The 14,567-nt window shown below is 45.4% G+C and overlaps 2 protein-coding genes across 3 annotated transcripts; both read left to right on the plus strand.

Annotated features, from left to right (window-relative positions):
- Positions 1 to 385: 385 nt before the first annotated feature.
- LOC119268890 (uncharacterized protein At1g03900-like) lies at positions 386 to 4,319 on the plus strand. Of its 2 annotated transcripts, none has more exons than XM_037550603.1 (4): positions 386 to 604; positions 685 to 1,211; positions 3,427 to 3,708; positions 3,863 to 4,319. In XM_037550603.1, the coding sequence occupies exons 2-4, from the start codon at positions 720 to 722 to the stop codon at positions 3,929 to 3,931; spliced, it is 843 nt and encodes a 280-aa protein (XP_037406500.1). In that variant the 5' UTR covers positions 386 to 604; positions 685 to 719; the 3' UTR covers positions 3,932 to 4,319. The 2 variants fall into 2 exon arrangements, with proteins under 2 accessions (XP_037406500.1, XP_037406506.1); XM_037550609.1 differs by having other exon boundaries at positions 688 to 1,211.
- A 649-nt stretch (positions 4,320 to 4,968) lies between these two features.
- Positions 4,969 to 14,344, plus strand: LOC119268884 (serine/threonine-protein kinase tricornered-like). Its single transcript, XM_037550598.1, has 13 exons — positions 4,969 to 5,395; positions 5,764 to 5,938; positions 6,026 to 6,109; positions 6,198 to 6,439; positions 6,548 to 6,773; positions 6,919 to 6,998; positions 7,081 to 7,165; positions 7,271 to 7,402; positions 7,534 to 7,647; positions 7,733 to 7,780; positions 7,891 to 7,975; positions 13,682 to 13,735; positions 13,810 to 14,344. The coding sequence occupies exons 1-13, from the start codon at positions 5,193 to 5,195 to the stop codon at positions 13,974 to 13,976; spliced, it is 1,695 nt and encodes a 564-aa protein (XP_037406495.1). The 5' UTR covers positions 4,969 to 5,192; the 3' UTR covers positions 13,977 to 14,344.
- The last annotated feature ends 223 nt before the right edge of the window (positions 14,345 to 14,567 follow it).

Genomic DNA, 14,567 nt, shown 5'->3' on the forward strand with positions numbered 1-14,567 from the left:
GCACGACATAACATTATTGTAAAGGCCCAACAACTCACATAAAGGATCCCACTTCTGTTTGCGGCTCTATCGAACAATGGTTCAGGCTTTTAGATTATCATCCGTCCACCGGACATGTAGCCGGATAGTGGGCTTTTAGAATTATCATTGGACGGACAATATCATGAACGATATGAAACCCTCGTATTCCATGGTGCCTAGGAGATATATAAAATTAGGTAGTTTTTCAAAAAATAATTAAAATTAGGGTAGTTTTTCAAAAAATAATTAAAATTAAGGTAGTATTAGGGTAAGTTAATGTGAAATCTGACGGCGCAGGCACGCTAGACTGGACGTTTGCAAAGGAGACCCTGGAACAGAAAAGTATCCCGATCAGAGGGGCAAATCGTCAAGCGTAACATTCTGATTTCTGCTGCTGCTGCTGCTCCTCCTCCTCCTCCTCCTCGCACCTTCCACCCTTCGATACCACGTCTTCTCCTTCTCTACCTTTCTTCCCATCAAGAACCCAATCCAAACCTCAACTTCGAACAAAAATCCCAAGAGATTCCCCAAGAGGTCTCATTTTGCGTCAGATCAAGCCCAGAATCCGCCACTACCCGCGGAGGTGAGATGATCCGGATCTTTGGTCGTATGTTAGCACCCTCTCCTAATCTGATCCCGCGGCCATTGTGTATTCGATTGCAGCAGTGAAGTAGAGCGGTGAGCAGCGAGGAGGGGCCATGGCGTCGTTGCCAGAGGAGGAGGAGGCCTTCGAGCACACGCTGCTGGTGGTGCGCGAGGTGTCGGTGTTCAAGATCCCGCCGCGCACCACCAGCGGCGGCTACAAGTGCGGCGAGTGGCTGCAGACGGACAAGATCTGGACGGGCCGCCTCCGCGTGGTGTCGTGCGGCGACCGCTGCGAGATCCGGCTCGAGGACCCGGGCTCCGGGGACCTCTTCGCCGCCTGCTTCGTGCTGCCGGGCCAGAGGGACAGCGCCGTCGAGACCGTGCTCGACTCGTCGCGCTACTTCGTGCTCCGCATCGAGGACGGCAGGGGGAAGCACGCCTTCGTCGGCCTGGGCTTCGGCGAGCGCAATGAGGCCTTCGACTTCAACGTCGCCCTGTCGGATCACGAGAAGTATGTCAAGAGGGAGCAAGACAAGGAGACCGGTGGCGAGGAGGCAGACGATAGCCAGATTGACATCCACCCGGCGGTGAATCGCCGGCTCAAGGTAACAGAAAAATGCCCAGCTTCTCTCTTTGCTATTGCTCAGCTATAGTGTAATCTGATTGATCAAAGGCTACATTTTCACTGCCAAATTAGTTGCTCCTTATCTGAAATATGTTCAGAATTTTTCATAAATGAATTGAAAATGTGTTCTGATACAAACTGTTTATCCAAGTAGGAAGTATCTAATATGCTGCTACAAAATGTCGACTTCTTTGTTCAAAATAATAAGGGCCAGTATAAAGTTACATAATGACCAAATGAACAATCACAGATATGTTACTAATTGCTTTGTATGACATTTGGTGATATAGCTTACTTGCCCACTTCATTATTGCTCTATCTCCCACTTAGAGCATCTCCAATAGATGATGTAGATGTAAAAATAACTGATTTTTACTTCACGAAGGCACAAAAACTGTGCTCCAATAGATGATGTAGATGCAAAAAAAAATGCTTGAGTTTTCTCCATGATGTAAAATAGGGCACCAAGTGATGCAAATTTGCATCATTTGGGCCGCTCGAGCAAAACGTGAGCAAAACGCGCGCAGCCCCAACTGCCACACGGAACGTTCCCGCCGCGTGCCCGCTCTCCACCCGACCACCGCCGCTGGCGATTTCGGTCGGCAAGGCTGCGGCTGCCACTCGTCCGTCCTCCTCTGAGTTTGCCGCGACCCCGCCTCCCCACCCCCGTTACCCCAGATAGCCGCCGGAGGTGTTGCCGTGCCGATTTGGATCCGCCACTGCGCAGAGTTTCGGCTGATTCGGCTGTTGGCCGGAGCGCCGACGCCTGTGATGGCTCCTGGAGCTCGTGGTCGTCGTCCGTCGTAGGTCTTCTAGCCGCCGGAGCTACCGCGGGCAGGTGCGCAACCGCCGCGACCAAGCCGAGCGGCCGCTGCTTTGGTCGGCATCGCGGGCGCCGCCTCGCCGAAATTACGGGCAGCCCCCTACTGGTACGCGTCAACGAGGCAGAGGAGAGGGCTCTATGACTCGCTTGACTACCATCTTCGAATATTGATGATGATTTGTTTGAGATGATTTAGGATTTATTTGAGATGATTTAGGATTTATTTTGAGATGATTTATGATTTTAAGATGATTTAGGATTTATTGGAGATGATTTTGATGTTATTTGGTTGAAATGTGTATGAAATTGTGGAGCGGTTGTTGTGCAGCTGCCCTGTTTAGTACCCTATTTTACATCATCTGTTGGAGTTGGAGGTTTTTGGTGATGTAAATTTTACTCGAAGCACAATTTGGTGATGTATTTTACATCATCGATTGAAGATGCTCTTGATTGTCGGTTCACTTTGTGTATATATCATTGCATTCATGGTCCAGCAAAAGAACAATGATGGGTGTTGGTGGGCCGTCCTGACTAGGGAAGCAGGCAGACGTGTCCGCTCCCGTCCGCGCGGCCAAAATTGCACTAATCCTAATTACTTTAATAACCGTACTAGTTTTAATTATGGGTATGCGAACAGTCACGGCATGCGGACGCCGTCTGCGTGCATCCCTAGTCTTGACACGACCCACTTGCACACCGACTTAGGGTCTTGCTGAGGGATATATTAAGACCACATGAAGTGAAGGCAGCTATAGATGCAATGAATTTGGTTTTTAACATAACAGGTATGCCATGAAGATGAGAAAACATCGGACCAAACCACCGCATATAGGTGAGAATTACCCGGTTACTGGCTTAGCTGGCCAAAAATGGTGTCACAATTGTATGTAGCGATCTAGGTTCTACTGGATTAGAGTCTACACATGAATTGTTCATCCCATGTCCATTGTCATTTTTCTCCATGTGTATGTAACTTCTGCTCATCTAGTAGTCCTAGATGGGTGAAGCTTTGATAGAGTTAGATTTCTGGTTATTATCACAAGGTTGATATTTGTGATATGATACACCACTTTTTTGGTCTATTATTTCTTATATGGATGCAAAAAATTGAAGCTGAGACACACTTTATCCAGTATTCTTGTAAGATGCATGCATGTTCTCTAATACTCCCTCCGTCCCAAAATAAGTGACTCAACTTTGCACTAAAGCTTGTACAAAGTTGAGTCACTTATTTTGGGACGGAGGGAGTAGTTTGTCTTTATAAGAGGTTAAGCCATCAGGGTAATGGGACTAATGCTTTTGCCTGATGCATGACCCCTATGGTTTTATATCTGTTCCTGACCTTTTGATGATGGTGTCCCTGCTGTTGTAGGAAGGTGAAACCATTAGGATAAACGTGAAAAACAAGCCATCAACTGGAAGTGGCATGCTTTCCTCTGCTGGCTTATCTGGTGGGGCCACTGAAAAACCTAAAGCAAGCATGCTCCTTGCACCACCGCCAGGTGCAACCGGGAAGCTTCGGTCTCCGCTCCCACCTCCCCCTAATGACTCTGCATCTGCAAGAATGAGTTCTGGACCCAATGCTGGAACCAGGGCCTCAAAAGAACCTACCAAGAAAAGCATCGACCCCTTTTCAGATATTTCTGCTCTAGAGGTGAGAATTAAATTCTGTACTTCACTACAATCTCTACACTTCTTGCAATATATGATTGTAAGTGATACCCGCCCAGCTTCTCATTTTGCTCTGTCTTGTCTGGGTGGCTTACACATCTCCTCTCTTCTGGACTTCCATTATCTGTGGTATGCAGCGAAGCCTACCCTCATCGACCGAACTGGGACAAACAAAAAGCACCGGTGCCGGATGGGCAGCATTTTGACAACAGAATGCCATCTGTTGTGTCACAGACAAACTGTGTGACTGAAAAAGTACACAAAATTTCTACTCACTGGAGCCTGTACCCTATGAAATCACATGGTGAAAAATGACGATCTGCGTCCACTTGGTACTTGAAAAATAAACCTTTGGGGAGGTGCTGTTATCTATCAAGGCATCAACCCGCATGGATTCAGGGAGCTCCGAAAGTCTGAATATTTTCCTGAATAGAAGTGTGGGTTTCCTTGTTTGTCATATTTGTGTTTGCCGGATCTCATATACTGATACAAGAATCATACTGACCTCCACATGTATTTCTGTCCTGAAAGATTCGAGAGTACTGTTTATGCGAAAAGCTTGTTTTATTCTATCATTTGCGAAGATTCGTTTGAGAACTAGAGCACGGTTATGTTTGTTCTCTGTGCTGATCTGATAATGGTTTTATAGCAACAACCACCATACAAACATCTGGAATAGCAACATTGAACAGTCGTGAAACCAAGAATGATTCTGAATATGAAGTGTATACCTTGACAAAATGAAATTTAAAAACAAAAATTACCATTGGCAGAAGGGAGCAAAACAAGCAATATGTGAGCATTTTGCCATACATGGACGACAGCACCATTTTTTTATATAAGTAGACGCCAGCATGATTTTGCCCATATCAAATGAAGAGAAGTGAAGCAAAGCCACAAAACTGATAAAAACGGCATCACGGCTTCAATAATTTTACTTTGTTAGATTGTCAATGGATTATTGTAGTCCCTCCCATCCATATTAATTGCCGCAGCTTTTGTAGTACTCCCTCTGTAAACTAATATAAGAGCGTTTAGATTACTACTTTAATGATCTAAACACTCTTATATTAGTTTACGGAGGAAGTACAACTTTATATGGATCAGAGGAAGTACATTTTTTTCCTTAGGAAACACACTCAACCAAAGCCACTCATTCAACTGTGTATTTTTAGCATCCCCTGTTTCTAACCTACAGGTTGGCTTCCGTGCCACCAGCTAAAACATTTGGCGACTATATTTCGACGCGCTTGGGCCTAAAATTCAGGCCAAAATTCCCCACCATTTTGGAGCCATGCAAACAAAATTGTGATCCTAACTTCGGGGGCAGTTCATTCACATGTAGATGGATTTTTACCCCAAACAAATTTTGCCTCAGTCAAGACAAGTATTGGATGCAGTTTCTTACAAGGGTGCCTCATAGGCTTATGCATTTGATTGTTTCTTGCTCTTGTTATCCCGTTTGCAATGGATTCTGCGAGGAGCTGGTTCAACAAGCTCCAAACGAGGGAGAAATCCATCGGCAAGAAGAAAGATATGCCTCCAAGTGGCAAGGAAGGGACCGATGAAGCACCTTCCAGCGCGACGAAGCAAAGGGTCGCCGCGGCAAAACAGTACATCGAGAAGCACTACAAGGAGCAGATGAAACATCTACAGGACAGGAAAGAGAGGTAAGTAATGAGGATCCGTGCCGCATCTTGGCCGATTGTCATAAGTTTTAACTGTCAATAAGGTCTAGTATTTTACCGGCCCATGATGTAATATGTTTGCCCATATGCAAAATGATAATTGTGAGACCTTTCACGTGTCGTTTCCGTACAACCTTGTGATCCCCGATAAAAGAAATGATTGGATTCAGGAATAATTTGTGTGGTAATTGTACTATATGTATAAGTTGTGGATTAATGTAATCCTACGAACCATTAAGCATATATGCTCGTCACATGATTTTGCTCGCGATAGAATTTTACATTGCTGGCCATGTTTAATTTCAAGGAATAATGCTTTAACTGGTGATTTTTTTTGTTTCACGATATAGACGGTATAGTTTTGAAAGGAAGCTAGCAGATGCCAATGTGTCCGAGGAGGAGCAGAACAACATCCTGAAGCAATTTGAGAAGAAGGAGACAGAGTACATGCGTTTGCAGAGGCACAAAATGAGTGCCGAGGATTTTGACCTGCTGACAATGATAGGGAAAGGAGCATTTGGTGAGGTAAAACTTCCATGCAAATGTAGGCTCACTCTACGTCCTCTTTCCATCTGTTCTTTCTTCCCAATTGCTGCAAAATTTTCCTTCTAGGTTAGGATCTGCAGAGAGAAGACCACAGGGAATGTCTACGCAATGAAGAAACTCAAGAAGTCAGAAATGCTTCGCCGAGGTCAGGTATGACTATCTTGTGATAAGAATTCTGGGTGTGCGTTTACGTCGAATTGTTCGCTCCGTCTCTGATCATACTTTGGATTTCACACAGGTTGAGCATGTCAGAGCCGAAAGGAACCTCCTTGCCGAAGTGGACCACCATTGCATTGTGAAGCTGTATTGTTCTTTCCAAGATAACGAATTTCTGTATCTCATAATGGAGTACCTTCCTGGAGGCGACATGATGACATTGCTGATGAGAAAAGACACGTTGACCGAGGATGAGGCTAGGTTCTATGTCGGCGAAACGGTTCTCGCAATAGAAGCAATCCACAAGCACAACTACATCCACAGGTATGTGTTCGGCTCCTATAAATGGTACATTTTTTTGCAGGAACCTATAAATTATACGTACTTGATATTTTGGAGATTTCCTTATGAACTTGGTACTTGATCTTCCAGAGATATCAAGCCTGATAATCTGCTCCTAGATAGATATGGCCACTTGAGACTATCCGATTTTGGGCTATGCAAACCGCTTGACTATGCAGCCTTCCCTGACTTGAATGAGAAGGATGTCACGCCTAATAGAACATCATCGGCTCATGGTGATGGAAGGCAGCAAACTACGCCGAAACGCACACAGCAAGAGCAGCTGGAGCACTGGCAAAAAAACAGAAGAACTTTGGTCAGTATTACCTACACCTTATTGAACTGATCATTAATCATTAGTAGCTTATCCATAAATAAACTATGAGAGAGCGGGCATTATTGTTCGTTCGGCCGCTTTTGAACTGTTTCCATGTTTCTGACATGCCCTTAAATGATTGCAGGCTTACTCCACTGTTGGTACACCCGACTACATTGCTCCAGAAGTTCTTCTGAAGAAAGGTTATGGGATGGAGTGCGATTGGTAAGCGTAATTTGCGGTATATCACATGCCATTGCATCTGTTGAGTTTCACTCAAATACAAAATGGTTTCCACTTTGTTTAGGTGGTCACTTGGTGCTATCATGTATGAAATGCTAGTGGGGTATCCCCCATTCTACTCGGACGAACCTATGACAACTTGCAGAAAGGTAGTCATGGGTATCCCCCATTCTACTCGGATTTCCAAGTTTTATTGTTCTCTGCTTTCATCTTATGCAATTTTGTTCTTGTTGCGTATATGCGGGCCACGACAGATTGTGAACTGGAGAACTCACCTTAAATTTCCGGAAGAAGCACGGCTAACGCTGGATGCAAAAGATCTAATAAGTAGACTCTTATGCAGCGTTGACCAACGCCTTGGTACAAAAGGTGCAGAGGAAATTAAGGTTGTTATGTGTCCTTTAAGAATGCCTTGAAACATGCCTCCAATCAAATATCTGAGTCCTTTAAAAAGAACATAAAAAAATGGTGCCACTACCGAATTTTTGTTCATACTACTTTGCATGTTTAATATTAGGAGCACATCTGGTTTAATGAAGTAGACTGGGAGAAATTGTATGAAACCGAAGCTGCATATTTACCTCAAGTAACGGATGAGTTGGACACTCAGAATTTTGAGAAATTTGAAGAGGTGGGTAGTTGGTTTTCTTCTAAATTATGTTCTACTTCAGCTCCAGAAGTCAGTACATTTTTTTTAATTTATGTTGTATTTGCAGTCTTCGGATCATTCTCAAGCTTCATCAAAGACAGGCCCTTGGAGGAAGGTAATTTGCATTTATATATAAACTCTTCCGTTAACATTACAAATTTCAACCTATGTATGCAATAATTTGGACCGCCTTTTTCCCCATACATTCTGTCATTTGCCTTGCAGATGCTTTCATCAAAGGACTTGAATTTCGTGGGCTATACTTACAAGAACTTTGAACTTGTGAATGATGATGAAGTTCTTGAAATTGGTACTGTGTACTTTCGACTTTCTTTAAATAACTATGTTTGCCTCTTCCATTGCCACCATTTGTTCTTGTTATAGCCGATTATATAAGCAGATATACCATGATTCAAACTGTGTGAACATGTTGAAGTTATTCATCTTGTGTCAATTTTCAAAATGCATGAGTTTGTTATGCCACACGTTTTTTTTAGGTAGAAACAAATCTATTTTGAATCATGAACTGTTGTGCTTGGTCTGACTTGAGCCTTTAACTTTTTTTTTCGCGAATACGCTAAGCTTGCGTATCATTCATTGACAGGTAGTGTTAGGAATATGCAACATGTACTATTGAGAGATCAAAGCCAGCATATATACACATATATGGGGATGCCAAAAGGCTACAAGAGGATGCCAAGAGACTAGAATACAAAAGGTCAAAAGACATCACTAATATAACTCTACCACCCCCCCTCTCTCAAACTCATGGTGAATCCACAACACTGAGTTTGGAGAGATGGAATCCATGTTGCGCTCTAGTCTGGGCCTTCGTGAAGAAGTCTGCTAGTTGTAACTCAGAAGGCACATACTGAAGAGAAATAACATGATCCTGCACAACAGCGCACACATAAGAAGCATCAACACCAATATGCTTGGTAAGCTCATGCTTCACGGGATCCCGCACAATACTGATAGCACTTGTACTGTCTGACAAGAGAATGGTAGGTGTTGTAACAGAAACACCTAAATCCTCCAGTAACCATCGTAACCAAGTCACCTCTATTGTCAGAAGAGCCATAGCTCGCAACTCAACCTCTGCACTCGAATGGGAAACTGCAGTCTGTTTCCTCGTCTTCCATGCAATGAGAGAACCACCAAGAAAAACATAGTAAGCGGAAAGTGAATGGCGATCCGTAGGATCACTAGCCCACGTAGCATCCGAATAGGCCTGGAGCTGTAACGAGCTAGAATGGGGGAAAAAGAGACGACAAGAGATTGTGCCACGAAGATATCGTAGAACACGTAGAAGGTGACTATAGTGAACTGAAGTGGGAGCAGAAACAAACTGACTTAGAATATGGACAAGATAGGAGATATCCGAACGAGTGGCAGCAAGATAGACAAGACTCCCAACAAGATGACGATAATGCGTCGGATCAGACAAGGGCTCACACCATCTGAAGCGCAAAGGTGAACATTAAGCTCCATAGGAGTCTCAACGATGCGCTCATCACTGAGAGCCGCACGAGTAAGAAGATCCTGGATATACTTTTCTTGGGAAATAAAAAAGGCATCAGAGGTGGAGGAAACCTCAATCCCAAGAAAGTAACGAAGAGGACCAAGATCAGACACCAGGAACTGCTCACTGAGACGGGCCTTGACAAAGGCAATGTACTCAGAATCGTCGCCAGTGATGATCATGTCATCAACATATAGAAGAAGAAGAAGAGTCCTACCACGAGCAGAAAGGTGGACAAACAACGCTGGATAATGAGCATTGGGCAAAAAACCAGCTGCTGTCACCACAGAGGCGAAGCGCTCAAACCAGGCAGGGAGGCTTGCTTAAGGCCATAGAGAGAGCGACGAAGATGACAAACCATGCCATCAAGAACAGAATACTCAGGTGGTGGCTGCATATAAACCTCCTCACGCAACTCACCATTTAGAAAGGCATTCTTCACATCAAGTTGAGACACAAACCAATGGCGAATAGAGGCCACGACAAGAAGTGTGCGGACAATGGTCATATGGGCCACAGGAGCAAAAGTCTCATCATAATCACGACCATGCTCCTACTGAAAGCCACGAGCCACAAGACGAGCTTTATAACGCTCAAGAGAACCATCAGAGCGAGTCTTTATCTTATAGACCCACTTACAAGTGATGGGACAAACACCGGGAGGAAGAGAAACTAGATCCCATGTGTCGGTGCGCTCAAGAAGCAATCACCTCAGCCATCACAAACTGCCATTCATGATGAACAACGACATCTCGATAAGAAGTCGGCTCAAGAATGGTCGAAAGACCATAGCGAGAAGGAGAATATCTGTCAGGGGGTGGACAAGTCCGAGAACGAAGACCAAGTCGGCTGAGAGGAGGAAGACGACACACCAGAAGTAGAGGGCACATCAGTAGACTCATCTGCAATACGTGGACGACGAGTATAATGGAAATGAAAGGAGGGAAGAGGTGGAACCACTGGAGGTGGTGACGGGGAATGTATCGGTGATGAAGGTGGAGAATAGGAAGGTATCGGTGATGAATGTGAAGAAGGAGAAGGTATCGATGATGAAGGTGAAGAGTTATGCGACAAGGAAGGAGAAGAAATCATAGGAGAGGACGGGGTCGGATCTGCAACAGTGGGACGAGGAGTAGGAGTACTAGGTACAACGAGAGGTGTATCCAGAAATGTAAGAAAAGAGATGTCCTCTGTGGAAAAGGCCGAGGAGGATGGACGCGGGTAGAAGGGACGAGACTCATCAAAGGTCACATCTCGAGAAATATGCATCCAACGACCGACAAGATCCAAACACCGATAGCCCTTATGCTCATCACTGTATTCGAGAAAGACACACTCAACAGACTGAGCTGTCAGTTTGGTGCGTTCACGTGGGGCAAGCAAAACATAGCAAACGCAACCAAACAAACGAAGCGTCGAATAATCAGGAGAACGACCAGAAAGACGCTCGAGAGGGATACCACCCTGTAGAGCAGCAGATGGCTGAATGTTGATGAGATAGGTAGAAGTGGTAATAGCCTCAGCCCTAAAGTGAGGCGGAAGAGAGGCGGTGATCATCATGGCACGCGTCGTCTCAAGAAGATGACGATGCTTGCGCTCAGCCACACCATTCTGAGCATGAACACCAGGGCAAGAGAACTGAGTAAGAGTACTCTGCTCAGTAAGGAATCCTCGTAGCGCATGGGAGATATACTCACCAGCTAAATCTGTGCGAAAAACATGAATAGGAGTGGAAAACTTGGTATGAACCATGGCAGCAAATTTTTTATATAAATAAGGCCTCACTACGAGAAGACATGAAATAGATCCAAGTGTACCGAGAAAAGTCATCTATAAAGATAATATAGTAGCGATGACCGTCTTTCGAAGTGAAGGGAGCCGGACCCCAAACATCAGAGTGAACGAGATCAAAAGGGCGCTCGGACACTGACCCACTATGAGGATATGGTAGCCGAATCTGCTTACTAAGCCTACAACCCAAACAATTCAACGAAGCGTTACCAGAGACAGACCCCAGAACACCGCGATGAACCAAAGACGAGAGACAAGAACCACATAAATGGCCAAGAAGATGATGCCACTGTCGAAAAGAGCTGGTAGATGCAGCAATAGGGGCTACGAGACTGGTGGTGGTGGTGGCAGTGGAGGGAAGACGAAGCCAGTCAAGCTCCCAGAGACCATCAGAGCGTTGATGCGATGATCCTGAACAGAACATGAATCAAAGTCGAGAATGACCTTACAACTAGAGTCAACAGTCTGACCACCAGATATGACTTGCATGGTAAGTCGAGAAACATGAGCGACAGAGGGAACATGAAATGAAGAAGTGCTAAGAGTGCCTCGACTAGCTACAAGGAGAGGAGTGTCATCAGCCGTAAGAACGCGAACAGGAGACTCGACAGGTCGAACGGAGGTCAAAGTAGAAGAATCATAAGTCATACAAAAAGATGCTACAGTATCAAGAATACATGGGGATGTATCTGAATGAGTAGAAGGTGATCTCTCAGTGCCAGAAGAGTCGGCCACAAAAACTACAAAACCCATCGGTGAAGAATCCCAAGCAGCAAGCAGGTCTCGCAGCTGCGCAATCTCATCCGTAGACAGAGACACGGCGGTAGAGGTCGAGGTAGAGACATCTGCCGACGAAGAGCGGACACCACCACCCGTGGAAACCGAGTGCAGAGTCGACGAAGAGTAGCGAGTCGATGAAGAGTGGCATGTGAAAGCCACCAACAGAGTCGACATAGATCGACGATCACCATGTAAGGAGGCCGCCAGATCGATGTAGGGTGGTCACCATCACGTGCGGAAGCCATCAAATAAGTCGTTGTAGAGCGGTCACAACCGCGGGCGGAAGCCGCGAGAGGAGTCGACGTAGAGCGGCCACCACCACGTGCAAAAGCCGCAAGACGAGTCGACGTAGAGCGAGCATCACCACCGCTGGAAGAAGCTGAGAGAAAATTCGGCGAATAGCGACCAATACAGACCGCTGAAGATATTGTAGGAGATGTCACGGACAGACGAGGACCAAATACCGAGCGACGACGTGTGTGCAAGACAGGATCAATACAGGGAACACCGTAAAAAAATCACCGGATAGCTAGGATGAAAGACCAGCCCCGACGAGAGCATTTTTTTCAACCGATCTGGATCGGGTCAACCACAGACCCGAAAGGCCCCAACACAGTTAACTGAACACCCGATGGGTCTGGATGGGTCTGGACGAGAGCGGTCAGGAGCAGCAGATCGATCCTGACGGGAGGCCAGCCGAACGAGGACCAGATCGATCCAGCGGGGCGGACCCAGTGAGCGCTCGATCCGATCAAAACAGGTTCGATCGAAACAGAAACAGCAGCAGCCGACCAGGCGGAGCAGCGATCGGTAAGGAGCAACTGGCGGATCAAGCAGCGGGCGTTGACCAGCGGGAGTGGCAGAATCCGGCGGTATTAGGCGAGATGCAGTGAATACCAGCAGCCGGCGGCGCGAGCAGTAGCGGCAGACTTCACGGCGCCTGGTGATCAATGAGCACATGGAGTCTCGACTTGAGCCCACGGGACTTGTAATCAGGAACGGGTGTGTGTAGAGTGCAGGATTCTCTAGCAAATCAGCCAACGGAGGTTGACCAGCGGGCGGAAGATCGGATTGGGAGCCGTGCGGCATGCAGGATTGGAGCGCGTCAGGCCAGCACGCGGAGGTTAGACGTCGCGTGGACAGCAACAGCCAGAGCAGCGATGAACGTGGCGGGTAGGGAGGGCAGCGGCAGCCGGGAGCCGGCAAAGAGACGAAGGCGGCGCGGAGAAAGGATCAAGCACGAGTTGCGGCGTATGAAAAAAAAATCCTAAGGCTCTGATATCAGGTTAGGAATATGCAACATATATTATTAAGAGTCCAAAGTCAGCATATATACACATACATGAGGATGCCAAAAGGTTACAAGAAAATGCCAAAAGACTAGAATACAAAGGTCAAAAAATATCACTAATATAACTCTAAGAGGTAGCAAAGAAATTGAAGCTTAAATTATGAATCAATCAATATAAACCCAAAACTTTCTAATCTCATCTAACATGAACCCTAATCTGGCTTTGAAAAGTTGTTTGCATTACACCTGCCAAAAATGCAAAAGGTGATTTTGAATGTATGAAATTATATGAAATTTAAAACCACAAACATTCCTCCAAATACTGGAATGTTTACGAGAGAATCCCTTTTTTTGTGTGTGGAATACAAATGATCTTATTAGTTGAATTTGTTTCCTTTTTTCTTCATAGCATTCTCCATCCCATGAGTAGTTTAAGAAAAATTTCAAAACCTTAGACGACATAACAATCCTTCAAGACTTGACCTTGTTATTTAAATAGTGACTCTGAATCTTCAGAGTTTTAGGAAATTCTGAGGAAATTTACGAACAGCCATAAACAGTGTCGTGCTATACCGTTATCATTTTGTTGCTCACTAACAATGCCTTGTTTAACCCACTGCACGCGCACACAGCTGGTCTGAAGAAGAAGGAGAAGGCGAAGAGACCAAACGTCATGTCCCTCTTCGGTGCACACCGTTCTTGTGCTCAAATTTGATATGTTTTTCTTGACGAAAAGCTTATGTTGCTATAATTACGATAGATGAGCCTGAAGGAGAGGAGGAGCAGCAAGCGGCCACCGAAGACGATGACGACGGTGAAGGCAGCGTCCGGAACCGGAAGACGGAGCCCGAGCCCGAGCTGACGAGGAGCCTCAGCTTGCCGTCCCCCTCCGCCGACAAGCCCAACCTCGCCTTGCCAATGGATTAACGACAACATCGCTTCTTTCCCTTTGTGTACTCTGGACCTTTACGCTATGTCGTCAAGTCGGTGATGTTCCCTTGGATTGATCTATGTATGTCGTTATGCGTCGATCTAGCTCGTAGTGTTATTTCAAACCGGACTTCGGAAGAAAGGATAAACATGGTGATACTGCACATGCAAAAACGATTGGAAAAGCTACCTGGGGGTCTTCGGAAGAAAGGAGAAACATGGTGATTGTTTATAATTGTTTGGAGGATAGCATTCTATAATTGTTTGGAGGATAGCATTCTTTTTTGGACTGCAATAGCTTTATTGGGAGGAATGAAATTTGCAAACTTTTTGCTAGCTTTTCTTTAGATTCGCGTGACATTTTCTTAGCATGACAATTTCTTTGTAGGATTACATTTTTCTTCAGAGGAAGGCATTTTTCTTCTAAAACTGTCACTGTTTATTCTGGCGTTGTAACTAGAACTGCTAAAAAGATGCGTTCGCTTGCCATCCCCTCCCAGAAAACCTCATAAAAATACAATTATTTATTCTACCGTTTTTATTTTATTTTATCTGTCTATCAATTCCTACTATTCCGTGCAATTTAAT

Source organism: Triticum dicoccoides, chromosome 1A, assembly GCF_002162155.2.
Source record: "Triticum dicoccoides isolate Atlit2015 ecotype Zavitan chromosome 1A, WEW_v2.0, whole genome shotgun sequence".
NCBI lineage: Eukaryota > Viridiplantae > Streptophyta > Magnoliopsida > Poales > Poaceae > Triticum > Triticum dicoccoides.

What these genes read in the sequence shown, in the direction of transcription:
- LOC119268884 (XM_037550598.1), top strand. Translation starts at nt 5,193, where the DNA reads ATGGATTCTGCGAGGAGCTGGTTCAACAAGCTCCAAACGAGGGAGAAA. An exon ending in ATTTTGAGAAATTTGAAGAG is followed by an intron (nt 7,648 to 7,732) that starts GTGGGTAGTTGG and finishes TTGTATTTGCAG; the next exon opens with TCTTCGGATCATTCTCAAGC. An exon ending in TGATGAAGTTCTTGAAATTG is followed by an intron (nt 7,976 to 13,681) that starts GTACTGTGTACT and finishes ACGCGCACACAG; the next exon opens with CTGGTCTGAAGAAGAAGGAG.
- LOC119268890 (XM_037550603.1), top strand. Translation starts at nt 720, where the DNA reads ATGGCGTCGTTGCCAGAGGAGGAGGAGGCCTTCGAGCACACGCTGCTG. An exon ending in CGGTGAATCGCCGGCTCAAG is followed by an intron (nt 1,212 to 3,426) that starts GTAACAGAAAAA and finishes CTGCTGTTGTAG; the next exon opens with GAAGGTGAAACCATTAGGAT. An exon ending in CAGATATTTCTGCTCTAGAG is followed by an intron (nt 3,709 to 3,862) that starts GTGAGAATTAAA and finishes TGTGGTATGCAG; the next exon opens with CGAAGCCTACCCTCATCGAC.